Below are 27,925 nucleotides of genomic sequence, written 5' to 3' on the forward strand. Positions count from 1 at the left end.
AGGTATTGTTCTCTGGATTATCTCATTTAATTCCCCACATTAGCCCTATGAGGTAGTTTCTACTACAAGCCCTGGTTTACATATAAAAAAAAACTGAGGTACAGAAATGTTAACTAACTTGCCCAAGGTTACACAGCCAAAAAATGGCTGATGCCACATATTCAAATCCAAGCAACTTTGCTCCAGAATCTATGCAATTAACTATTATACTATGTTTCTTAGGTTAGGTGCCTGCTCCATTTCACCAAAGGTATTATTTTGCCAAAAAAGAGTCTCAAAAGATACATTAACAATTTATTAATTTTGTTTTTCTACTTAAGTGTTGATCTATTCAGTAAACAATGCTTATTCTCAATATTTTTTCCTTGCACTTATTTTTCCCTAGCTAACTATAAACATAATTTGTATTTTATACCAGAATAGCTTTATATTTACATTAAAATAAAATTATATTTTCCTATATTTTATTCCCTGATTGGTTTCACTTATTTATTTTTTAAATATTCATTGATCATTCAGGCTCATAAAATCATAAAACATTAAATCTGGAAGCAATTTTGAACATTAAATGAGACAAAATCAAATCTTACAAGAATATAAAATCTTAAGATGCTGGATTTGTTGCTTGGTTTAGCCCAGAGAGAACATAATTTTGGTGTTTCTCTGTTCATCATCTATACTCACTGGTTTTGCTCTTCATAACTAGAAAAATTTAATGTCATTGGGATACCTCACTTGGAAGATCCTCCTCTTTCAGATCATTTACAAAGATAATAATCGCAGCAGATAGTGTATTAATTCCCTAGGGTACTGTAACACAGTACCAGAAATTGGGTGACTTAAAACAACAGAAACTTATTCTCCTACAGTTCTGGAGGCCAGAAGTCTGAAATCAAGGTGTTAGTAAAGCCACGCTCCCTCCAAAACTTCTAGGGGATAACCCTTCCTTACCTCCTATAGCTTCTGGTAGCCCCAGGCACTCCTTTGCTTGTGATAGCATAATTCCAATATCTGCCTCTGTCTTCACAGAGCTGTCTTCCCCTGTGTATCAGTCTCTCTTCTCTTCTTATAATGGCACCAGTCACACGGATGAGAGCCCACTCTAACAACTCTATACTAACTAGTTTACAACTACAGACCCTGTTTCCAAATTAGGTCATATTCACAGTTATTAAGTATTACAACTGAAAGATATCTTTTGGGGGCACATAATTCAAACCACAAAAGATGTGATAATCAATTGCTGGGGCATCTTGATCTTTATACTTTTCCAGTCAAATAAACATCTATTCCTACCCTTTGATTTCTAATTTTAAACCTGTTCTTGGGCCATGCTAAAAGCATATTTCCCATTCCAGCAGTGATTTAACATTTAGTAACCTTTGGTAAAAAAAAAAAAAAAAAAAAAAAAATTGTCAATGTCTTTTCTAAAACCTAAGTATCTTATTTTATATACCTTCATATAAAAAGACTCTAAGAACAATCAGTCAGATATGACTTCTTTCATTGAAATGTTCCCTATACCCTAGGAGATTATTTTACATAAATATTTGATAACTCTATTTGTTGTTATGAGTTCTAAGAGCTTGTCCAATATTCAGAAAATATTTATTTAGCCTCCTTTACATAGCAAGCACTATACAAGGCAGAGGAAATAGTAATAAACATAATGAAAGTGCCTACCTTCTTAGAGCGACAGTTTGAGGAGCAGGCAGGGATTATAGTAGAAGATAGATAATAAAAACATACATACCTACATACATACCATAATCAAATGAGTTCATATATACTGAAGTACATATATTAATATTTTATGCATGGAAACATGCAGAACTAACTTACCAGAGAGTAAATTCTAACCAACAAAATAGTAGTAATCGTAGTAATAGTAGAAATGGTAAAGATACTAAAGTAAGTGCTTTGCAAGAAAAGGGAAAAGGGAATAAGATAAATAACGATGGCAAGGGGTGAGGGGTCAGATAGGGCCTATTACAGCTGAAGTAGTCAGAAATCTCTCAAGGAAGTGTAATTTGACCTGAAATTATCAAAAAAAAGCAGTTGGTCATATGAAGATCTAGGGAATACGAATTAAAAAGAGATAAAACAGAAAGTCCCAGAGATACAAAGAAACTTGGTGTACTCAAAGGACAATAAGACCACAATGGCTGGAGTGCGATGGATGAGGAGTGGTAGGAAGTAACGAAGGGAAGCAGGCAGGGATGAGATCATATAATTTAGTCCATGGTGAGGATTAGAACTTTATTCTAGTTAGATAGGAATACCAACGGAGGGTCATAAGCAGGAGAAATGTAAAATCACATTTACACATTAAGATAACTCTAATTATTATACAGAAAATAAAACGTACAAAGGGCAAGAGAACGAACAGGTAAACTAGCTGAAGTAGTTCAGACCTTAATTTATGGAGAATTAACTAGGATGATCACAATGGATATGTTATCAAGAGGTCAGATTTGGGATGTATTTTGGAGGTAATACCAAGACAACTTGCTAATTAACAGGATGTGGAAAAAAGTGAACAAAAGGGTGATACCCAAAATTCCGACTTAAGCAATTGACTGAAGATACCCTTTACTAAGAAGTAGAAGACTGTGTGAATGGCAGATTTGAGGATTTTGACAAGTTAAATTTAAGTTTATCAGTCTAATTACTTTATTGTATGAAGTGATCAAATTGGAAGACAATCTTTATAAATTAAGTTCACAATAAAAATGTCTTATTCATGCAAATGAACCATCACACCTTATGTATGGCACCAGACACAGCAAATAATGTAAAATAATTATAATAAAAGCATTCTTTCTACATATTCAAAAACTATGTTGCAGGGTGATAAGTATTAGTAGGTAGGATTTAAAAAGAAGGCCTTCAAATAAAAATTTAAAAACCATATGCATTTACTTAATTTTATTTTTAAAACATAAGTTGATAAAATACCTCGATTTCAGAATTTGGTTTTTCTGACACTGAGCTCCACCTGCTGGTAATTTCTTACCTTTAGGTATTACATAACTTAAAATAATTAAAATACTATGGGGAATGTAGTCTCCAAAATAAAAATACTGAAAAACTATATTTAGGAGACAGGAAGAAAATATTTTCTTTCTTTATAGCTACCATTTATTGAACTTAGCTATATACCAGGCACTGTATTAAACGTTTTGCCAAACGTCACTTCATTTAACTTTCAAGACAATTTTATGAGGTTTCTATGACTTGCCACTTCTAACAACTAAGGAATCTTATCTCAGAGAGGTTATGTGATTTTTGCCTATGGTCATACATTAATAGCACAAAGGATCTGAACTAAAGTCCCTTTGACTACACATCTGTTGCCTTAGTAACCATGCAACACTCATTGTATAAAATAGAAACTTCATTGTCAGGAAGGTTTTTTTTGTGTTTGAATCTGCCACACTGATTCTGATAAAGTTCCTTAATCTCTTCAAGCTTCAGTGTTTTGTCTGAAAGGTAGGAATAACTCCTTTGCAGGACTGTTTGCCAGCAGTAAACAAATTATGTTATATATCTAGCATACTGTTTACCACACAGTAAACAGTAATTAAGGATTAGTTCTTTTCTTTTAGTAATTTTTGTTAAATGACATTAAAATGACTTAAGATGTGAGGCTCTATTGACAAATGTCAATGAATCAAATTAAGTATCTCTCAAAGAATCTTTTGGAAAATTTAAAATTTTCAATTTTAATAGCCACTAAATAAATTTATTTAGAAAAACCCACCCTCCAAAGCAGAACATGTTTCATACAATAGCTAAATTTTCCACACTCTTTACTCAGCTCTAAAAGCTATAGAAGTGTTGATCATCAATAAAGCTATCAAAAAAAAAATCTACAAAGTGAAACCAAGAATAACCAAGTAGAATTACCAGATCCAATTCTGATTTAAAAAAAAAAAAACACGAGTAGACACAGAAAATTATCAATGAGTAAAATGTAACATGAAAATTATAAGCAAAAGTTGAAGTTTAACAATGAAAATTGCCCTTCAATCATCAGTAATATTTTTAAATCCTAACAAGGTAAACAATTTGAATAATTTGTGGGAGTTATAATTTCATAAATATAAACATTTTTAACATCAAAATTACCTAATAATTGTTTAAAAATACAGCTTCAAAATTTTTTAAATTGAGCTAATGAATTAACTAATTAATCCTACTAACTTTACAGATCCATCCTCAAACAAGTATAGAATATAGGCAGTAGAGAACTCCCCTCAGAATACAACTGAGAACTCCCCACAGAATACAATTATCCATAGTATATATAAACTTTAGCTGAGAAAAGTGACACTATGAAAGAATTGTTAAAAATACATGCAATCTACCCCCATTATTCTAAATCTACATTATATTCTTGGATAAAATCAATTTAGAGACAGCTGCATTCTTAGGCCCACATAGAACTGATTTTGATGTCATGGCCTCCACCTTCACTGATGGATTCTAGATTCTGCAAGAGATGTCCTTATGAATCTCCTTCTTGCATTAGCTTTAGTGATACTGTCAAGGGCACTGCCACTACAAAAGTCACAGTTAAAGTCTCCAATAAGAAATTCTATTAGGGCTAAATACAATGAAAAGCTTTGCTTCCCCTGCAATGTGACATGCTTTCTTTTATTTAAGAGTGTTACATTACTTTATCTCCCTTTTCTTTTTGGCCTTTGGAAAGCTTAGAGACAAAAATAATAGCTCTAGGTTAGTAACTCTACATATATCCTATGAACTCTAGTCTTGATATCCTGTTACAGCTTATATTATTCCTGGTTCTCATTTTATTTTATATTTATATATTCCTGAATGTTGTTGCCATTAGCTACCTCAAATACTCTGGGTAACAGGACAGGAAATGAATAAATGAATAAATGAACACAAGCATGTAAATATTTTACAAAAAGCCCTGCAATGTGAGGTTTACTTATTCCGGGAGCTTTAACAGTCTTATTGCTGAACAATTTAAAACAAAAGCCTGATTACCAATAGATGGTGACATCACACTCTTTGGCATCTTCAGATCCCTAGACATGGTCACTCTACTGAGCTGCGTCTTTTAAAAGTAATAAAGCTGAAGCTTAAAGCATCAGATTTTTCATACTTTCCTGTTAATCATTTGTTTGACTCAGAAAAATTAGAAGGACACAAGAAGCTTCCCTTGTATTCTTTAGTTTTTAGTATCCTAATCCCAAATCACATCATACACTTACTCAGCAAGAAGTCAAAGCTGTCTCTGACTTGAGAAATGAGAAAGAGGCAACAACCCCCAATATCACACAGGAAAACGATGAATAGCAGACAAAAATTAAATTAGGTCTACTTAAAGTGACTTATCTGGAAAAAAATTGAATTAGGTTTCATATTCCTATGCAGAACAAAATATCAGTGTTTCATTGGTCTACTGTGACTTGTTGATGCTTATTTTACTCCCCATATACCACATTATTTTAAGTATTTGCACTAATTACTCCCTTAAAAGCATGGCATATCTTTAAAAATAGAAACAATTATGATTAAATTCTTCAGCACAATTTTAAAATTATAATGAGCAACCACTAAGATAAAATGAGGCCTCTAAATTGTATGATGTTATTAAATGTTACAAAACACATAAGTATTAATTTCTGTTGCATTAAATAGCTAGCAAAAAGTCAAAATCAACGTATCTATAAATCATCTTTGTATCATAGTTCTTTGGAATAAAAGGAAGCCTCATGGATTTTCATTGTTATTTTATAAAGACTGGCAACAAAACTTTGTGACTAAATACATGTTTAATACACAAAGACAATTATACAAGTGGAAGATGATACAGAATACCATATCATACTAGAAAATGCTAACTGATCAAAATACAGAATCCTATGTTCAATTAATTTGTATTTGATTTAATACAGGAATTAAATCCTTGAAAACATGATCAAATATAATATGAAATTGATGGCAGTTACCCAAAAAGTCTATATAATTCTATTATACACAAAGGGAGGACAAAAATGAATCTCAGTAAGCATTTTCATGATTTGAATTTCATCTTCTGCCATCCAATCATGAGTGAACATGATAGAGTTATCTGGCCATGTTCTTTTCTACTAACACACCTACACTGGAGCCTAATAAACAGCAAAGACTATGAATATTTTATAAGTAATAAAATTGGAAAAGCTTCACTATATCAAAAAGTACAGCTATCTGTAATAATTATATAATAGTGCTAACATAAGCGATATCTAAATACCCACAACATAATTAATAGAAAATTGAAGTAACTGTAAATGTAATGCAAGTCTATACTTATCCAGGCCCCACCCCATCCAATGCTACACTTAATTACATTTCAGATTTCCATTTGGCAGGGGGTCGGAGGGTGCCTAAATCTTTAAGGTAAACATCTAAATTTCCCATTTCATTTTATCTTACTAAACTCCTCCCAATAAAACCCTTTGGGAATCAACAATTTGGAATGAATCAAATAAGTACATATAAACAAATTTTCTTAAAATTTTGTACTAGGTTCTTGACTTAAAACTTGAATCAGGGCCAGGCAAGGTGGCTCATGCCTGTAATCCAAGCACTTTGGGAGGCCGAGGCGGGTGGATCACAAGGTCAGACATTCGAGACCAGCCTGGCCAACATGGTGAAACCCTATTTCTACTAAAAATACAAAAATTAGCCAGGCGTGGTGGCGTGCACCTGTAATCCTAGCTACTCAGGAGGCTGAAGCAGGAAAATCACTTGAACCGCTTGAAACGAGGAGATGGAGGTTGCAGTGAGCCAAGATCACACCACTGCACTCCAGCCTGGGTGACACAGCGAGACTCCATCTCAAAAAAAGAAAACTTGAATCAAGTATGATAATGAATTTTCCTAAGTATCTGAACCACAAATTATATCCATATATTAGAGTTTATTAAACTATAAAGGAAGACTTTTTGACACTTTAAGTAAGATTAGTTCAGCAAATATTTTTATTTTAAATTCCAAATACTTTTGAGAATGCAAATATAATCAATGCCTTTTGTCTATAAATTCTTACCTTGTACAGTTCCATTTTAAAAAAGAAACAGAGGAAAAGTTCTCAAGTCAGTAGTCAATAAAAATGGAAACCTAGAGAGTAAAGCAGGAGAGAAGAGGGAAGTGGGTCATATCATAGTACCCTGAGTCAAGCAGGGGAGTGGGGGAAAAGTGAGAGAAGAGGGAATGAAAAGCTTTTCTTTTCTCAGACCCTCTTCTCCGTCTCCTTTTTCCTGCTCCCTTTTTGTTTGTCCTTTTATCTGCCTCTCATTTCTGTATTCTCTTTCTCTCTTGTTCTTTACCTTTCATCTTCCCCACCTTTCTTTAGTGATCTTCTTCCTACCCTCACCTGGTTCTCTTGCTACCTTTCTTCTGACATATAGCTCCTTTTCCCTCTTTCTTCATTCTTCCTTAATGGCCTTAGCAACAAAAAACTGGGGGAAAGAAAAGAGTTCCTACCAAAAGTAAATTTTAATTAAGACAGACTAATTTATTCCCTAGCCAAAAATAAAACAAGTCTTTTGTAATAAGAACAATGTTCAGGCTCCATAAAAACTGTGCCTTATTATAAACAAACAGAAAAATGAGAGCCATTTAACTACCAGAGTTTCAGAAAGTAGCTATTTTGTTGTTGTTGTTTTTCTTTTGAGATGGAGTGTCACTCTTGTCACCCAGGCTGTAGTACAATGGGGAGATCTTGGTTGACTGCAACCTTGGCTCACTACAACCTCTGCCTCCCAGGTTCAAGCAATTCACCTGCCTCAGCCTCCTGAGTAGCTGGGATTACAGGTGCTCACCACCATGCTAATTTTTATATTTTTAGTGGAGATGGGGTTTCACCATGTTGGTCAGGCTGGTCTCAAACTCCTTACCCTCAGGTGATCCAACCATCTCAGCCTCCCAAAGTGCTGAGATTACAGGCATAAGCCACCATGCTGGGCCAAAAGTAGCCATTTGTAATGATTGTGTAATGATTCTGTAAAGATTTGGGAAACTCTTTGGTTAACTAAATCTCTCAAAAGACAACTAAAGCTTTTTCTTACCAATGATTCCATCTCTACCTGACCTTCTTAGTCCTTTGTTCACTGACTTCTGAAACCTGGAGTCTTTCATAATTCGTAACCTACTTCACTTCAACTCCTTCCAAGTTACATGCCTAACCCATATCCTCCTTTTCCTTGCTAAGCCCATCTGCTTTCACCTATAGCCACACCATTCATGGCTATACTACAGAAAAGAAATGAGTTCGTCTTTCCAAAATTTTAAGACCTTTTCCCTAGCCTTCTCCTGTATTCTAAATTATTTTTTGCTATATACCTATCTTAACCTAAATCACTTTTGAAAAGGGAAGAGCTAAGCCTACACAAATTTATGAAATGTGCTAAATTCATCTTCAGCAACTTTTCACCTTCCCTTCCAACACTATGCCCCTCACTAGCCTGCCTATCAGAATCAAGACTATCATTCAAAGTATAATTTCACACGCTTGTGCTATCTAGTTCCAGGCTGATTCCAGCTCTCCTGAATTCCCCAAGCCCCTGATTGGAGTTACATTATTAATGTCTGATGATGCTTAACATGCTACTTCCCCAAGAGGCATTCAGAATTTAATAAGGATCTTTAAGACAAATATCCTTTGCCCAATAGTCCTCATTTTTCAACCACAAGAGATCTGAAAAATACACTTTGTTATAAAAAAAAATAGCAAACTATAGTTTCTCAGTAAAAGAGAAAGAAGAGGAGGTACATGGTCCATAGAAGAAATATAATAATAATGGTTAGTGAGAAATATAATAATGGTAACAGATAAAAGTTAAGTATGGCATAAGACTTAAATACAATTTAAAAAGCTCCTTCCCTCTCCCAGGTAATGCTGAAAAGATAGCCATAGAAAGCTCAACACACATACACAAACTAACACACATACACAAATACACAGAGAGAGAGAGTGAGAGAGAGAAAGAGAGAGAATGAAAGAGACAGAGAGAGAGAGAGAAGTTAAGCAAGCTTTCATTTTGGTCCTATGCTAACTTAGAACAATTTTTTTCTAAAATTTTTCATTGAAATGCAAGATGAATGTAGCAAAGCTTACAAATCAAAAGTGAGCAGGTTATAAATTTCTGTAGATTGAAGAAGTCCCTGTAACCAGAACACAGATCAAGAAACAAGTCACTATTTAGGAGTTTCTTGTGTGTACCCTTTCAGTCACTACACCCACCCCACCAAGAAGAACCACTATTCTAACTTTAAATGTCATTGATTGCTTTTACCTCTTTTGAATTTCACATAAATGGAATCGCAGTATACGTAGTCTGGTGTCTTTTCACTTAACATTACTTGTGTAGGATTCAGCCATACTGCTGTATATAGCTGTAATCTGTTCATTTTCATTATTGCAGAGTATTCCACTGTGTAAGTATCCCACAATTTATGTATTCTACTGTTGGTTGACATTTGGAATTTCTAGTTGGGGTCATTATAAATGGTGCTCCTGTGAATATTCTTATACATGTCTTTTTGAGAGCATATGTATGTATTTCTTTTGGGTATACACCCAGAAGCGGCTATACTGAATCTCAGGGTGTGCACATGTCCTTCTTTAGTAGATATTGTCCAATGGGCTTTCTAAAGTAATGGCCGTAGCTAAGATATTTTAGAGGATATAGTTCATTCTAGCCCTGCTTAAATAACAAAGCATGCCAAATTTCTACTTTGCCTATCTATAAATGATGGCCATGTTAGTTGAGACTATCACACTGCATCCTTTCCTTTCTGTCACAATTATGAGTTTATTACTTTGTAACACAGATTCTAGACTAATTTACCCCAATACATTAGCTGAGTGTTTTGTTTTGTTTGCTATTTATACACAAGGAATATGTAGAGAGAGTGTTATACATTTAACTAAAAACTACAACCTAAATGCTGATGGTTTCATTTTGCAACGTCAAGCACGTTCAAGAAAAATTTATTGAACACCTACTCTTCACCAGGTACTGTGTTAAGCAGTAAAAGTTTATATACTAAACAATTATAAGAGATGTAGCAGTTATAATAATAGCATAAATGAAACCATTTGTGGACATTTACATTCTCAATACTCTCATCTACCTCTCAGACTCTCCCTTTCATTTACTCAGGTATTTGGCAAGTAGCCTAAGATTATTTTCTTTCCAGCTCAACCCCCAACATTATCGTAAATGATTCTTATACCCAAGGTCACAAAGCTCCTTGGATGGCTTCATCTCCAAAAATACTCATCCATGCTCAACTTCAACAACTCATTCTACCATCTGTAACTTGGAACTTACCAGTCAGAATTTCTTCACTTGTAAGATTTCAGACCATACTTGATAGCTGCTTACTCCAACTATATTTGTTCATAACTGAGTTGATACAATCAGCCCAGGTAAAACCCCCAAAATTTTTCTCCCAGGACTTCAATCCCTATATCTTCCTTTCTTGTTTTGCTTTTCTTTCAGAGTGTCATGTCTGTGGTTATAACCAGTATCCATTCAGATTAGTAAGAGTCCATAGGTGCAGTGGCTCATGCCTGTAATCAATTTTAGCACTTTGGGAGGTCAAAGCAGGTGGATCGCCTGAGTTCAGGAGTTGGAAACCAGGCTGCCCAACATGGTGAAACCCCATCTCTACTAAAAATACGAAAATTAGCCAGGTGTGGTGGTAGGCGCCTGTAATCCCAGCTACTTCGGAGACTGAGGCATGAGAATCTCTTGAACCTGGGAGACAGAGGTTGCAGTGAGCCAAGATCATGCCACTGCACTCCAGCCTGGGCAACAGAGTGAAAAATTTGTCTGAAGAATAAAGAAAAAAAAAAAGTCAATGGTAGGGACAAGATATGGTAAACCCTTTAGGCAGGTCATTTAAAGAAATTTGTTGTTTAATCCTAAGTAAAAAGAACAAATCTGGAGGCATCACGTTACCTGAATTTATACTACAAGGCTACAGTAATTTATATTAGTTCATTTTCACATTACTGATAAAGAAATATCCAAGAATGGGTAATTTATAAAGAAAAAAGAGGCTTTACTCACAGTTCATGTGGCTGAGGAGGCCTCACAATCATGATGGAAGGCAGAAGGTGAAAGGCACTTTTTACATGGCAGCAGACGAGAGAATGAGAGCCAAGCAAAAGAGGAAATCCCTTATAAAACAATAAGATCCTGTGAGACTTACTCACTACCACAAGAACAGTATGGAGGAAACCACCATGTGATTCGATTATCTCCAACTGGGTAGCTGCCACAACATATGGGAATTATGGGAGCTATAATTCAAGATGAGATTTGGGTGGGGACACAGTCAAACCATATCATATTTAGCATATCATAACTAAAACTTCATGCTATTTGTACAAATATGGACACAGATCAATGAAGCAGAATAGAGAACCCAGAAATAAAGTCATATACCTAAAACCAACTGACCTTTGACAAAATTGACAAAAATAAACAATAAGGAAAAGCTCCCCTATTCAATAAATGGTGCTGGGAAATTTTGCTAGCCATATGCAAAATAAAACTAGACCACTATCACTCACCATATACAAAAGTTAACTTGAGATGGATAAAAGACTTAAACGTAAACCTGAGACTGTAAAAATTCCAGAAGAAAACCTAGGAAACACTCTTCCAGACATTGGCCTAAACCAAGAATTTACAGCAACAACCCCAAAAGCCAATGCAACAAAAACCAGTGTAGATAAATGGGACTCAATTAAACTAAAAAGGTTTTACCCATCAAAATAAATAATCAACAGAGCAAACACGCAATCTACAGAAAGGGAGAAAATATTTGCAAGTTATGACTCTGAAAGAGTGCCAATATCCAGAATCTATAGGGAAATGAAACAACACAACAAGAAAAAAAAAAACGAACAACCACATTAAAAAGAAGGCAAAGGACATGAACACACATTTCTCAAAAGAAGACATACACATGGCCAGAAAACATATGAAAAAAAACTCAACATCACTAATCATCAGAGAAATGCAAATTAAGACCACAATGAGATATCATTTTATACTAGTCAGAATGGCTATTTTGAAAAAGTCAAAAAACAACAGATGTTAGTGTGGATGTGGTAAAAAGAAAATGTTATGCACTGTTGGTGGGAATGTAAATTAGTTAAACCTCCATGAAAAACAATAGGGAGATTTTTCAAATAACTAAAAATAGAACTACCACTATTTTACCCAGTAATCCCACTACTGGGTAACTAACAAAAAGAAAAAAAAAATCATTTTATCAAAAAGACACCTGTACTCATATGTTTATTGTAGTAGTGTTCACAATAGTAAAGTCATGGAGTTAACCTAAATATCCACCAATAGTTGATTGGATAAAGGAAATGTGGTATATATTCACTATGGAATACTATTCAGCCATAAAAAATAATGAAATAATGTCCTTTGCAGCAGCTAGACAGAGTTGGAGGCCTGTCTAGCCCTCCATTATGGGATTATGTGCTATTTTTATAAAAATTGCATCATGTAAAAATTTAAACACAAATTTTAATAATGTATGAGAAAGGAAAACAGCAGACATCTAACAAACTAATAGCACTAAAAATGTTATTTGAAAAATTAGCTGATCAACTCTAATAATGTCATAAAAGGGCTATTATAAAGGCAATGCCTAAGTCATAAGTTAATTACATGACAGTTTTAAAAAAAATGTTTTCCAATCTGCTGTGGCTAAAGGACAACAATATTTCAAGTACAGAGAACAGTAGATCTTAAACATGCTTACCTATCATCTAAATATTAAGAGTTTGCATTTTTTAAAAGAAAGGATTTATGCTTAATAAAAAAAATAATATCAAGAATAGGGGAAAAAGGCCATCAAAAAAGCACACACATTAACTTGTTATTGCTTCTGTAATGTTTAATCAAACAATCAAATATTAGACAATACTAATTTACTAAGTGACAAGCACCATTCTACATGCTTTAAATGTATAAACTTAACTAATTCTGCAACAAACCCAAGAGTAGATAACACTGTAAACTCATTGTACACATTGGGAAATGAGGAAGGAAAAGTCCCATAACTTGTCTTACACCCTGCATTTAAGTGGTGGGGCAAGGATTCAAACCCAAGAAGTCTGGCTCTACAGCTGGGGCTCTCCCTAGAGCAACGATTCTATCACAACCACTTATTTGTCATTATCTCTGTAACTACTCCAGATTTTGTCATCCTGTGAGAATATCATTGCCACAATTACTTATTAATAAAGCAGGAAATATTTGATAAAAACAATTTTAACATTTAAACCATTTCAAAAATTATCAATTTTAACCTGCTTTTGAAATTCTGTACCTATTCATCTATAAACATTTACTGAGTATATATATGTAGGTATTGCTAAACACCTACATGCTTAAAATATGTTTTAATGTATAAATATATACGAGTCAAAATTCAGCCAACTTTCAATTAATTGCTAAATCAATTACTTGTGCTACATATCTCTGATCAAATCCTATAACAGCTTCTAAATCTCTTTGACCCACATTTCCCACAAAACCCCATTACATAATATTCCTGTAGTAAGTAATCACTAAGCACTGTTGAATCCCAAGTGACTGAATAAATTAATCTGAGGAATTATTTTCTATTTGTATTAATCATAGTAGATATTTAATTCTTACCTAACTTTATCTTCTCTCTCCTTTTATTATATCCTTCTAGGGCTAGTTCACCCCTGGCCAGTTAGTTTATGCTAAGAAATTAAGAAATCCATAATTAAAAAGACAAATTTGAACTCTCTCTCTCTCTCTCCACACACACACACACACACACACACACTCTCTCTCTCTCTCTCTCTCTTTCTCTCTTTCCAAAACCAAATGGAAAAGCTAATTTTTATTTACTTCATTTTGGCCTGTATATCCACTTCATTTGAATATGAACACAGATAACAGTTAAAATATAAGCTAAAAAACACTTTGAAAGTATAAGCATTGTTTTTTCGCTCCTGTTACTGAAGACACTGTGGCCTAATGAAAAAGTGTGTTTCTGGCATCATTCATCAGCTAATGTGATGTGAAATGACTTCATTTATATGAGCCAAAGAAAAATGGCTATTGAATGGAATCTTGACCTGAATCATTTGGAAAATGATTATAATCATAATCGTTTCCCAGCTTATCTGTTTTACAAGTTCAAATTTTATATATCAAACTTATATATAGTATAACACACACCTGTAAATATGCTTTAGGTATCAAATTCATAGAAGAATTTAATAATAGTAATGGTTTATTAAGACACTGAAGTTCAACCTAGCAAAATTCATGCTACAGAAAAGCTGGAAGCAAAAATTTACTAATCTACAAAACTGAAGTATTAATGTTATAATTAATATATATAACTGACATTGTTCTCAGGTTCAGAAACTTTTCAACTATTTGACAGCAAAATCTAAACCTATATAAACTGAACAAAACCTAAAATGTATCTTACACATGAATTCCATATATATATATACATAATAGTATTATAAGGATGTTCACTGAAGATGTCCTTACAATAAAATATTAAAAACCATGTAAAAATGTCATTCCTTCACTCAGAATGCTCAATGATTTCTAATTTCTCTGTGAGTTAGCAGTGAAGTCTCACTTGAGTCTGCATACTTTATGATCTAAATGCCCATTATTTCTCAGACCCAATCTCCTATTACTTTATCTCTCTTCAGCCACACTGGTTTCCTTTTGGTTCCTCCTTCCATCTGCTCTTCCCACTGCCCGAAATATTCTCACCACAAGAAGTCTCGTTTGCTCTCTTAATTCTTCCAGATATCTGCACAAATGCTACTTTACCAAGGAATCCTTCCTTAACCACTCTATGCATAAAAATACTTCCCAGCACTCATTGCCTTATTGCGCCCAATCTTGCTGTCTTTTTTTCAAAAGAGTTTACCACCACCTGACATACATAGTATTTACTTGTTTGTTTATTGACTGTCTCCTCCAATTAGAGTAAAAGGCCCATGACAGTGAAAAAAAAAATTCTATTTTGTTCACTACTGTATCCCAAAACCTAAAATGATACCTGATACCTGACATTAAATAAATATTTGCTTGTTGAATGAATAAATGAAAAAAACTGAAGTAACTGTACATCCACTATTATAAATTGATACCTAACATGCATTAAGTAAAAAAGCAAGATACAGAACAATACTGTTGTATGCTCTAACACATGTGTAAAAGGAACAGGAGGCATTACATTTACACTTGTGTTTTTATTTGTATACAACACTTCTGGAAGATTGCCTCTAAGGAAGAGAACTGGGACATTAAGAAAGGACATGTAGACCCACGTACATATGCATGTACTACTCATCTAAAAAAATTAAGGTTTTTCCTTTACAAATAAGAGATATATAAAATAATCCTACTGAAAATCTACAATTCATACTTAAGAACTCAGTGAATATCAATTAATTTACCTGTAAACTAAGGTACATTTTTAGAAAAACTGAAATAGAATCTGATATGCTTTTCTACAGGATTTTAAAAGACACAAAATATGTTTATATACATTATCTCATTTCAGTGTCACAGAAAATCCTGTAAGGCAAAAAGGGTATATATTCATTTCCTCCCTCTAAGGAAAAGAAAATTCAGAAAGGTTAACGAAACCTGATCACACAGCAGAGACAAAGCTCAACTCAGGTCTCCTTATCTTAGTCTGTTACTTTTTCCAATGTATTATCATTTGGTAAGGCTTGGAATTAACATTACTCTTAGATATTTAGAGAAAAAATATGTACCTGATGATAAAAGCAGATACAATTTCAGTGATGTTGCCAATGATGTCCCAATTTATTTCAATCCAGTTTTAGTGTTCTAAGCATAAAATTGAAATGTCAGACAATAACAATACTATAAAATGGATTACTATTAAGTCAAAATGACAGACTATTTTTTTTTTTCTGCAGTGGTATGACCTTGGCTTACTGCAACCTCCACCTCTCAGGTTCAAGCGATTCTCCCGCCTCGAACTCCTGAGTAGCTGAGATTATAGGTGCCTGCCACCAAGTCTGGTTAATCTTTGTATTTTTAGTAGAGAAAGGGTTTCACCATGTTGGCCAGGCTGGTCTCAAACTCCTGACCTCAAGTGATCTGCTGGCCTCGGCCTCCAAAAATGCTGGGATTAGAGACACAAACCACTGTACCTGGCCTGACAATTTTTAGCCAACAAATTAGATGTGCTGTTGGTTGAAAATGTAACAAAACATATTTTACTGATATTACTGCTCGATTAAGCAAAACTAAGTAAGATGTGCAGAGAAGAAACATCTATGTTGCATGTTGGTCTAGCAAGAGTTTGTGCAAAATGTGCAATTTCAGAAACAACAAAGGCAATTATCATATAGAATAGCTAATTATATTTATAAAGTAGAAATTCATTTAATGGTGCCATCAATTCTAGACATATTTGACACATAAGGAAGATTCTTTCAACAAAAAGTATTATGTTTGGTCCAAAGCATATGTTGTCATAAAGTAAAATAACCAGATTATTCTGTAATGAAAATAAAGTCCAATTCTCCAATTCAGCATATACTGATTGAAAACTTATTATGTTCTTACAACTAGATAGCTTAAAAAAAGAATGTAGAACATGTCTCTTAATAAATAAATATAATAAGAAAGTCAGAAGCAGATGTTTACTTGGTTATTAGAAAATTTTGATATTCTCATCACTATCGAAAAGCAGTCAACAGAGTTTACCCTTCTAATTTACCCCAGAAGGCAGATTCTTCTACCCCACAGAGTCAGAATTGAAATAGTATATAAAATAATCCTTAAGTTCACAGAACACATAAGCAATTCAAAATGTCTTCAGAATTATTAGACATTTAATCTGTCATTATCCAATTCAACAAGAAAGAATTTATCTTCTAACTCAGCATTTCCCAAAGTATGCTGCATTACACTACAGACCCCTCAGAAGGCTCCTTGAAAGGGAACTGGGGTAATATTTTCAGAAACAGTGCATTCTATATACTACTTCCCTTCTTGGACATTTAATACTCAAGGATTAGAAAGTTCCCGCAGTCAATATTACTGTTTCTTTTGGCTTCACCCAACATGACTCAAATTCTGCAACTCACTTCTCCATGGAACACTTCTTAACATCCCACAAACTAATGGGACCTACACAGAGAAAATAAAGAAGTTATCTACTCTAACGAACCAAATCAATACAACAAAACTCAGACTAGTACTATTGCCAGCCTAGCAGAATAAACACGGCTGACACTGCTAGGAAAGCCTTCCATAAATTATCACTGCACTTTTCCTTTTGTAATTATAATGGCCTCAAAGATATTTTCTCTAAATGCTCTAAAGATGTGTATTTTTTGTTTGTTTGTTTGTTTTTACTTTACCACAAAAACTATCTACAGGAAAAAGATGTGTATTCCTATAGCTCATTTTTTCCTGTTTAATACAGTATTGCCAAAGTTCAAATAAATTTATTCCCCTCCAGTAGTCTATAAGCTTAATGGCATAACAGAAAAGACTAATCTTTCCAAAGTTATCATAAGTGTTAGAAAGTTCTCTTAAGTTCAGAGTAGAGTGAATCTTTACAAATAAGGTAACACTGTGATTTATGGTTTATAAAGGTTACTAGTAAACCAAAATTATTTTTATTTTATTTTGAGACTGGGTCTCACTCTAACACCCAGGCTGGAGTGCAGTTGCACAATCATGGTGCACTGCAGCCTCAAACTACACAGCTTAGGCAATCCTCCCACCTCAGACTCCTGAGTAGCTAGGACTACAGGCACGTGCCACCATATCCAGCTAATTTTTATATAAATGTAGAGACAAGGTTTCCCCATGTTGCCCTGGCTGGTCTCAAACTCCTGAGCTCAAGCAATAAACACACCTCAGTCTCTCAGAGTGCTGGGATTAAAAGTGTGAGCCACCACACCCAGCCTACCAAAATTATTATTTTTTTAATAACATTAGGGTTTACAAAATGGCAGGGATTTATTGTTGTGGTAGACACAAAGCAATTATTATTTATTATATTCCCTTACAGGTGTGTCATTGAAGATGTTTCACTTTCTGATTCTGCTTAGTGTCACTGGATAGAGAAAATTCCAAAATTGTAAGATTTGATTATCTAAACTATTATGCCATCATCACCTGATTTAACAACCTATCTCCTCAAAGCACTTTTCCTTACATTCCAAGATGACATAAGGAAGATAAGCATTGCCTTTCAATGTTCTATATTTCAATGCATATAATTTTTCTTTTGATCACTCTGGGGCTCCTATGAATGTTCCTACCGTATTTTTTAACCACCATTCCTCTCATGATGGCCTCTCTGTCTATTACACAGCTTTAATTCTTTAATCATTATAATCACTTTATTAAATGCATCTTCCCTCCTCTTCCCCTCTCTTACTTAATTCATCATACTTGTCTAGCATAATCATAACTTTAAAGAAATCCAACTCTCTGCCCACTCTGCATCATGCCAGGATGGATGAACATACTTGATAGAAAAAAGTACAACCATACTGACAAGTCCCACCTTAATTAAACTCATGATCCAAGTACTACATACCCAACATATATTCTTGGTTGTACTATGCAGAACCACAATCTTAGGTGAACCATTACTAACACTCAGCAATCACACTGCATGTCCTAGTCCATTCATTCTCCAGTCTCCTAGATGATTTCCCACCTTCTTCAAACATCCAATACCCTCTTCCCTCATCTTCACTCTCATCCAGTGACCTTGACTTTGATTCTACTTCATTGAGAACACAAAGCAATCAGAAGAGGACATTCACAAAATCCCCAACCACAATCCTGTTTGCCAGTTATTGTGCCAATATTAAAGCCAATCTATATGGATACTAGATCCCATCTTCTCTCACTTATTAAGACATTTATTCTGGGCCAGGCATGGTGAATCATGCCCATAATCCCAGAACTTTGGGTGGCTGAGGCAGCAGAATCACTTGAAGCCATAAGTTCAAGACCAGCCTGGATAACATAGCAAGACACCATCTCTAAAAAAATTAAAAAATAAAAATTAAGGCATGGTGGCTTGCACCTTAAGTCCTGGCTCTTCATGAGGCTGAAACAGAAGTATCACTTGAAGTCCAGGAGTTTGAGGATGCAGTGAGCCATGCTCATGCTGCTGTACTCCAACCTGGGAGACAGCAATACCTTGTCTTTAGCTCTTTTTTCTAAGTGCCTCATTTCTTCTCAAAATGATTAGTTTTCCCCTTTCTAATGGACTGTACCTTTAACATTCAGATATAATAATTTTTCCTCCTCTTAAATACCCTAATGTTCCCAAATTTACTGTCTTATTTTTATGTGCTTTTGCTGCATAAGTCCATGAAAAATATGTCTATGCTCACCATAGACAATCATTCTCTTTTCTTTCTCTTAGGCTTACCCTAATCAGTGATTTATCCCCACCATTCCATTAAAACTGCTAACCAGTGACCTCTGTATTGCTAACTCCAATGCTCAACAGTCAGTTCCCACCTCACTGCACCCATCAACAACATTAAATACAATGGATCACTCTCTCTGCTTTGAAATACTTTCCTCACTTGACTTTCAGGACACCAGATTATCTTCATTTTCTCTTTCACTGGTTTCTCCTTCTCAGTCTCTTCTATGGATTCCTCTTCTCCTAGACCTCTTAACTTGATTTCAATTTTTGTTTCTTTTCTTCTCTGTTCTTTCTCACTTGATGATCCCTTATAGTCAAATGGTTTTAAGTACCATCTAATGTCTACAACTCTCAAATTTATATCTCGAGTTCAAATCATACTCCTAACTCCAGGCCCAATTACCAAAATTTCTGCTGCCTTGTCGTTTTTGAAAGACAAACTGAAGTCTTAATCTTTCTCATCAAAGCTGCTCTATGTGTAGCCTTTCCATCACACTTGAAACCAATTTAATTCCTTCAGTGCTCTGGCTAAAAACCTTAAAGCCATTGTAGACTCCTCTCTCTCATACTCCACATCCACAGAAAATCTCATGGCCTCAAGCTTCACAATATATGCTGGAACTAAACACTTCTGACTAACAGTGCTATCTTGCCGCCCCTGCTCAAGCTGTCGTTTCTATCACATAAGTTACCGCAATTGTCTCATTTTTCCATCATCACTCCCCACTTAAGGTTATTCTCAACACGGTTGCCATAGCTATCCAATTTAAATCAAAAGTCAGGGCGTATCATTCCTCTGTTATAACCCTCCTACCCAATGGCTCCCTATTTCACTCAGAGAAAATTCATAATCCAAGGCCCTGAGATCTGTTCTCCATTACTTTTCTAACCTCATTCCCCATACTTCCACATTTCCTTCTACTTAGACCTTCTTGCTAAACCCTGAACAGTCCAGACGTGCATCTGTTTTACACTCTTTGTAACAGATGCACCCTCTGGCTGGAATGTTCTTTCCCTCAAAATTGAAGTAGTTTATTAGCTCCCTGTTTCAAGTCCTTCTTTAAATGTCACCCTTTCAATGATGCTTATTCTGACTTGCATTTAAAATTGGGTCCTAACCTCTCACCCTGCTCACCCCTTGCCACTTATTTTCCAACAGTATATATAATTTACTTATTAACTGCCATTCATCACAGACTATTAACCTCCAAAAGATGAGAATGTTTATTAGTTTTATTCACTAATGTATTCCATGCACCTAGAAATGTGCTTGGTACATAGTAGGTAACTCAATAAAGACCATCTGAGTGAATAAATGAAATAGACTTACCCACAGACAATAGTGAGCTGCTGTGCAATACTTAAAATTAATCATTTTCTCCTTTGTATCTTGGGCAGATTAATGTGAAAAAAGACAACATTAGAGGGATGATCTGTCCTGATGATTTATCTCTGTCTACAAACTTTTTAGATTTTTGTAAATTAATAGATAGGCGTCTTAGGCCATTTTGTCCTTCTATAACAGAATACCTAAGACTGGGTAATTTATAAAAAACAGAAATTTATTTCCTCATTGGTACAGTTATGAGGGAAAAAAAAGAAAGAAATCCATTTTTCACAGTTCCACGGGCTGGGAAGTCTAAGATCAAGGTGCTAGCAGACTTGGCATCTGAAAAGAGCCCAATCCACAATTCCAAGATGGACCATTGAACACTGCATCCTCCAAAGGGAAAAAATCCTTTGGTTTCACATGACGGGGCGCAGGGGGAAGCAACGAGTTGTAAAGGGGGACCGAACTCACTCCTCACTCTTCTATAAAGACATTAATCACACCCATAGGGTGAAGCTCTCCTGACATAATCACCTCTCAAAGGTACCACCTCTTAACATTCTAACAAGGGCAATTAAATTTCCACATGAGTTTTGGAGAGAACAAACATTCAAACCATAACAATGAACTTTAACTCTCACTGAATTATAGAGCCAAAATAAATATCAATACATCTAAGAACCTGACTATACAACCCCAACCCCAATTATACATTTGATCATTTGGAATTTTTATAAGAATACTCAATGCATGGCACATTTCAGTGATACAGTTCCTTAAAGCACTCTTCACAGAAGCATTCACCACTGAACAGTCGTTATTTTGGGTAACATTGCCATTAACTAAGATTATAGAGCACGGTCTTGAACTATCAAATTAAGGTGAATTTCAAGTTGGTGAATCTAAATGTATTTATTGTAGTTTAAGGATCACATTTATGAGCAGAAAAAAACTTTTCAAACTAAATCAATATTTTATATTTTAAAAACAATAAATATACCAGCAATCTCAGATATATAGGATTCTATTTTTCTTAAGAAGAAAAAAAAATAATAAACAGCTTTCTTCTTATTGTTTACTTCTCTGTTAAGCATAAGACCCTAACAGAAGGGTGCAGTGGCTCACGCCTATAATCCCAGCACTTTGGGAGCAGATCACGAGGTCAGGAGTTTGAGACCAGCCTAGCCAATATGGTGAAACCCCATCGCTACTAAAAATACAAAAATTAGCTGGGCATGGTGGCTGGTGTCTGTAGTCTCAGCTACTCGGGAGGCTGAGGCAGGAGAATTGCTTGAACCTGGGAGGTGGAGGTTGCAGTGAGCCAAGATGCACCAGTGACTCCAGCCTGGGTGCCAGAGTGAGACTCCATCTCAAAAAAAAAAAAAAAAAAAAAAAAAAAAAAAGAATAAGACTCTACCTTCCTGCTATCTCCCAAGAATAAAAATCACTGCAGTCGGCTGGGCGCAGTGGCTCAAGCCTGTAATCCCAGCACTTTGGGAGGCCGAGGCGGGTGGATCACGAGGTCAAGAGATCGAGACCATCCTGGTCAACATGGTAAAACCCCGTCTCTACTAAAAATACAAAAAATCAGCTGGGCATGGTGGTGCGTGCCTGTAATCCCAGCTACTCAGGAGGCTGAGGCAGGAGAATTGCCTGAACCCAGGAGGCAGAGGTTGCGGTGAGCCGAGATCACGCCATTGCACTCCAGCCTGGGTAACATGAGTGAAACTCCGTCTCCAAAAAAAAAAAAAAAAAAAAACTGTAGTCTTTCCTCTCAGTTTTGAAGGTAATAGAAGAACTTTTTCCTCTGACTCTACAGGTGGTTTCTAAAAGTGCTCTCCAGATGACCTGAGGTGACTGACAAGTCTATTTCACATTCACAAACAAGTTTAATAGGACCTGCATATTAACAAGAGTAATAATTTGTTAAAGCGAACCGGAATAATTTTTCTATTCACTTATTATCTAGACACTACTCTTCCAAGTTTCTCATTGGATTATTCTTTAGCTTACCATAGATGTAACTGATCGTGCATCTTCTTCATAATTGACCACTGGAGGTGGTTCTTTCCCATCATTTTCTTGCACTTTTTGCTCTAGTAATTCCTTCTGTGCTGAAAACTTTGCTTCTGTGCATCTCAGCTGCTGGACTGAGTGTTTCAGTTCTTCAAGTGTCTGTTTTTGGCTTAGCAAAAGCACAATACTAAAAGAGAATAAATTAAATATAAATGATTTTGACTTCATTAAAAAGACATTAAGGAAACCTCATATATGTAAATTATGCTTTTCTTTTATTTCATTTTTATAAGAGCCCGTTAGAATCATAAAAAAAATATAAAACTAAACACAGTTTAAGTCATCATAGTATTTATTAAACACTAGCATTAACAAAATAGAAGAATGTTTGGAGTCAAATCCAAATTCAAGATGATTTCAAATATATTATGATCTATGGCATTCACTTTATTTTAGTTAAACCATATACCTCACAGAGTAGACACTTAGACTGAGAAGTGTAGGGCCTAGAATAAACTAAAATGACAGAAGTAGAATCTTAAATTTACTTTAAGTATCAAAGGCAATATAGCTAGGGTCAGATCTGTGCCTAGGGTAAAATAAATCAAATCGAGGTGACAGCCTGGACACCAGGCTTGTGTATATGTTGTGAGGCATGTATGTCTGGAGGCAGGGGAAGCTACTATGACAAGGACTAAGGGCTAAGATGTAACTGGGAGAATGAGCAAAATGAAGGCCTCCAAATCTTTCCAACATCACCAATATAAAGACAGTAGACTTCCCCATCCCTCCTGTAGAGTACAAGGCCACAGGTTGTCTTATTGTGACTTTTTAACGCTTAGAAGCTGCCTTCAATGGGAATTTCAAACTAATTCACCCACATTAAAGCCACAGGTAAAGAGGTAGTAGTGGTAGCCACTTCTGGAAATAGCCCACAGTAAATATTACAATAATTTCCAAAAAGGACTGTGCCATGTACTGCTGAAAGTAAGTTATTAATATGTAAGAGACAACAGATTACAAATTAGAGAAAATGTCAAAATTGGAAAATAAGGTCAGAAAATATTCTTATATTGAAACTATAACGTTCAACATAAACTGAATAAATATTCACAGGCAGAAGTAGCCCACAGAGATTTATTTATAAATATGATGTTGATCAATATTTTGATAACTAAATTCAAATTTAATTGAGCTGGGTGCAACCTCAGTGACTGTTATAAAGAAAGTGGTAATCTCCTTATTGCAACAAGTTTCAGGTGAATGTCCTAACAAACGTAGAGAAAGTCTACGTTTGTAGACTAAGAAGTCTAAGAAAAGTAAAACTAATGAGTAAGAATATTTGTAAGAGACATAATGTTCAGAAGACAGACCTCTCCAGGGAATTCAATAAATGGTAATCAGCATTTACATCACTATCATTCAACAATCTGTGAGCTGTGTTCTAAATCCACATTTACATCACTATCATTCAACAATCTGTGAGCTGTGTTCTAAATCCACATAGATTTCTTGATAAATTCATGTTGGTTTATTTATTAGTTAGTAACTCCTTTTAAATAATAAATGGCATCTCTGATTTCTCAGTAATCTCAAGAGAAAGTTGATTTTTTAAAACAATCACTTTTGTGAACATAAATTTATAAGGACCAGGTCCTGAAAAAGACTGCTCCCACTATGTACTTAAATCTTCCAGAGGGTTTCCTCTTTGCGTCTCCTAGCTAACAAGAAAAAAAAAAGACTCCAATAACAACATCAATACAAGAAATAATTTGAAACACACAAGGTAAAGTGGAAAAATATTTTTTCATGTAGATCTGGATTATCAGTCACAAAAAGGTGAATGATTTCAAAAATGTGGGCAAAATCAACAGGGAGGTATTCTTCAAACTAATAATCCTCTAAAGTAGTATTGTTATAGTAATTTTACACAAACAAATTTCATAAAGACTACCAGGAAAAATTTTTAAAAAGATTTACAAGAATAAAAATAAACTTTGCAAAATGAAATCAGAAATGACATGGAACAAAGCAAGTAAATATTAACTGAACATCTGAATATAATTCAAAAACATTTATTTATGGAAATAAACAATATACATTTTACTCTATCTTAAACCTATGGTCAGCTGAATAATGAATCCCAAAAGATAACCACATCCTTATGCCCAGAACCTGTAGTGTTTGCTAGCTTACATGGCAAATAAACTTTCCTGGTATGATTAAGTTAAGGATGTTGAGATGTCAGATTATCCTAGATTATCCAGATGAGTCTAGGGTAATCATAAGAATACTTACGAGAGGAGACAAGATAAACAACGTCACAAAAGGTGATGTGACCATGGAAACAGTGAAAGAAAAGGCAGTGCAACCTGGGACCAAGAGCAAAGTAATGAGGACAGTGTCCAGAAACTGGAAAAGGCAAAGGAAGCAAATTCTCTCCTAGAGCGTCCAGAAGAAACCAGCCCTACGAAAAGCATAGTATTAGGCCAGTGAAACTCATTTCTGACTTGTGACCTCCAGAACTATAAGCGAATAAATCCGTGTTGTTTAAAGCTACTATATTTGTGGCAACTTGCTACAGCAGTAAGATGAAATTAATACAAACCCTGATAGACACCATATCCATTTTTGTTCATTTAAAAGGCAAATATTAAACTGTCATTAAAAGTTAAGTTTTTGAAAAAATATTTCAAGACATAAATATACTAAAGTTTAAAGAAATAGCTTTACTTTAACAAATGATTTCTCATGATGATTCCAAACTCTATGCCTTACTGTTATTTCACCTTTATTTTACCCTGGATAATAAATGGGATCTTCAAATGATTCAAAACATTTGTATAATTTTTTTAAATCACTAATAACATTCTCTAACTAGAACAATCCATTTTCTCTAATCCTCACTGGGAACCTGAATAGCCCCAATATGATTTGGCTGTGCCCCCACCCAAATCTCAAATTGTAGCTCCCATAATTCCCACGTGTCATGAGAGAGTCCTCTTGGGAGGTAACTGAATCATGGTGGCAGGTCTTTTCTGTGCTGTTCTCGTGATAGTACATAAGTCTCATGAGATCTGATGGTTTTACAAAGGGGAGATCCCCTGCACATGCTCTCTTGCTTGGCTGCTACCATGTAAGATGTGTCTTGCTTCCCCTGCACCTTCCATCATGATTGTGAGGTCTCCCCAGCCATGTAGAATTGTAAGTCAATTAATTAAACCTCTTTCCTTCTTCCTGCCCTCTTCCCACTCTAGCCCATGGCACCAGCACCATGCTCTTCTGTTCTTTTCTCAAGTCCCTTGTGGGCAAGGATGTGGTTGTGGAACTCAAGAATGATCTGAGCATCTGTGGAACTCTCCGTTCTGTGGATCAGTATCTCAGCATCAAACTAACTGACATCATTGTCACAGACCATGAGAAATATCCTCACATTTTATCAGTGAAGAACTGCTTCATTCTGGGCTCAGTGGTCTGATATGTGCAGTTGCCAGCAGACAAGGTCCACACAGTTGCTACAGGATACGGCAAGGAAGGAAGCCCTGCAGCAGAAACAGTGATGGCTCCTCCTCCTCTTCTCCTTCCTCTTTCACTGGTGATCCATAACCCCAAGTCCCAGCCCAAAATCCTAATCCCCAATACTTGAAGGGGTTTTGGTTTTTTCGTTTGTTTGTTTTCTTTTACTAATCATGGTTTTGTAGGGTTTTTAAAGGGATGAGTAGATAAGAGGAATAATAGAAAACAGCTATCCTCTGTTGAGAAGGTAAGGAAAGGTAGGCTGGAAAATTTCAAAGCCTTCTAGGCCCCAGCACTTGCCTTTCTTGCTACTTCCCTGGAGATGGTGGGAGACTTTCCTAGGTCTTTCCAGGGCAGCATGTGATTCATTTGGGGATGAAAGAAATCTGTCCTGCATTGAGAATAAAATTTATGATGCAAAAAGAAAAGAAATTAAAAAAAAAAACAAACCTCTGTCCTTTATAAATTACCCAGTCTTGGGTATGTCTTTATGAGCAGTGTGAGAAAAGACTAATACAGCCCCTACCAGTTCTAATTATTATTTAAATATCTGCTCATGGAATCCTCCAATTCAAGTAGGAACGCTTTCTTTAAATGACTATTCATTGGTTTTTGCGCTCTTAGAACCATCCAAGGTCAAGCTCTCATAACCTTAAGGCCTTTTTTCCCTTTCCTTTTGCTTGCTCCACACAGTTGCCTTTAGTCTTGTTGCTATTAATCATTCAGCCACTCACACAAATATGGGGGGAGAGTTATGGGAACACTGTCACCTAGAACGTTGAACATGCTGCCTGTGGGATTTTTTTGTTCTTATTGTTGTTGTTTTCATGTGGTATCCTCATTACTATGTCTGCTTGTGTGAGATATTTTGGGCAGATTATAAAACTACATCACAAGACCCCCTGCTTCTAGGAAGATAGAATGTACTGACTCTGCAGAAAAGAGTTAACATAGATTTAAATGTAAAATCTCAAACTATTTAACTTTTAGGGAAAAAAAAAAAACAACAGAAAAAAAACTTTGAGATCTAGGACTACGCAAAGACTTCTTAGACTTAACACCAAAGTACCAACCACAAATGTCAAAATAAATAAAACAGACTTTTTTTTGTAAGACTAGTCAAGTGTAGTATTGAGAAGGGGAGAAGGAGTAAAACAAGGAGTTCAATCTATAGCTGACTATGAACAATCCATTGAGTTATCCACTATCTTCAGACCTGCCTAAAATGGACTTCTTTAAAATTAAAAAATCCTGTTCTATGAAAAAGACCCTGTCTCTCGAGAAGATGAAACAACAAGGTACAGACTGGGAGAAAACTATTTACAAATGACATATCTGTCAAAGAACTAGAATATATAAAGGTCTAGAAAATAGAAAGAGTGCAAGAGTAAAACAAAACAAAACAAAGCAACCAAACATCCAATTAGAAAATGAGCAAAAGAGGTGAACAGATATTTTACTAAAACAGGATATACAAATGACAAGCCAACACATTGAAAAGATGTTCTAGAACATCATTCATTAGGGAAATGTATATTTTAA

General features: G+C 35.1%; 2 protein-coding genes across 8 annotated transcripts in view; one reads left to right on the forward strand and one right to left on the reverse strand.

The window, feature by feature from the left end:
• The window catches only part of FER (FER tyrosine kinase), a 485,340-nt gene that overhangs the window by 277,693 nt on the left and 179,722 nt on the right, over positions 1-27,925 (reverse strand). For 6 of the 7 annotated variants that reach the window (XR_001824818.2, XM_017527225.2, XM_017527227.2 and 3 more), the window contains one exon: positions 22,865-23,054. Coding sequence is in view for 6 of the 7 variants with exons in the window: in XM_017527225.2 (XP_017382714.1) it covers positions 22,865-23,054 (190 nt within the window). In the remaining variant the exon portion in view is untranslated. Of the gene's footprint in view, positions 1-22,644; positions 22,751-22,864; positions 23,055-27,925 lie in introns of those variants that run through there. The other variant, XM_017527233.2, reaches the window with a different exon arrangement.
• LOC108303405 (U6 snRNA-associated Sm-like protein LSm2) lies at positions 26,111-27,763 on the forward strand. Its single transcript, XM_037737993.1, is given in 2 exon segments — positions 26,111-26,371; positions 26,373-27,763. Coding segments are annotated over 2 exon segments (285 nt in total). The 5' UTR covers positions 26,111-26,141; the 3' UTR covers positions 26,428-27,763.

Source organism: Cebus imitator, unplaced genomic scaffold, assembly GCF_001604975.1.
Source record: "Cebus imitator isolate Cc_AM_T3 unplaced genomic scaffold, Cebus_imitator-1.0 Scaffold46, whole genome shotgun sequence".
Taxonomy (NCBI): domain Eukaryota; kingdom Metazoa; phylum Chordata; class Mammalia; order Primates; family Cebidae; genus Cebus; species Cebus imitator.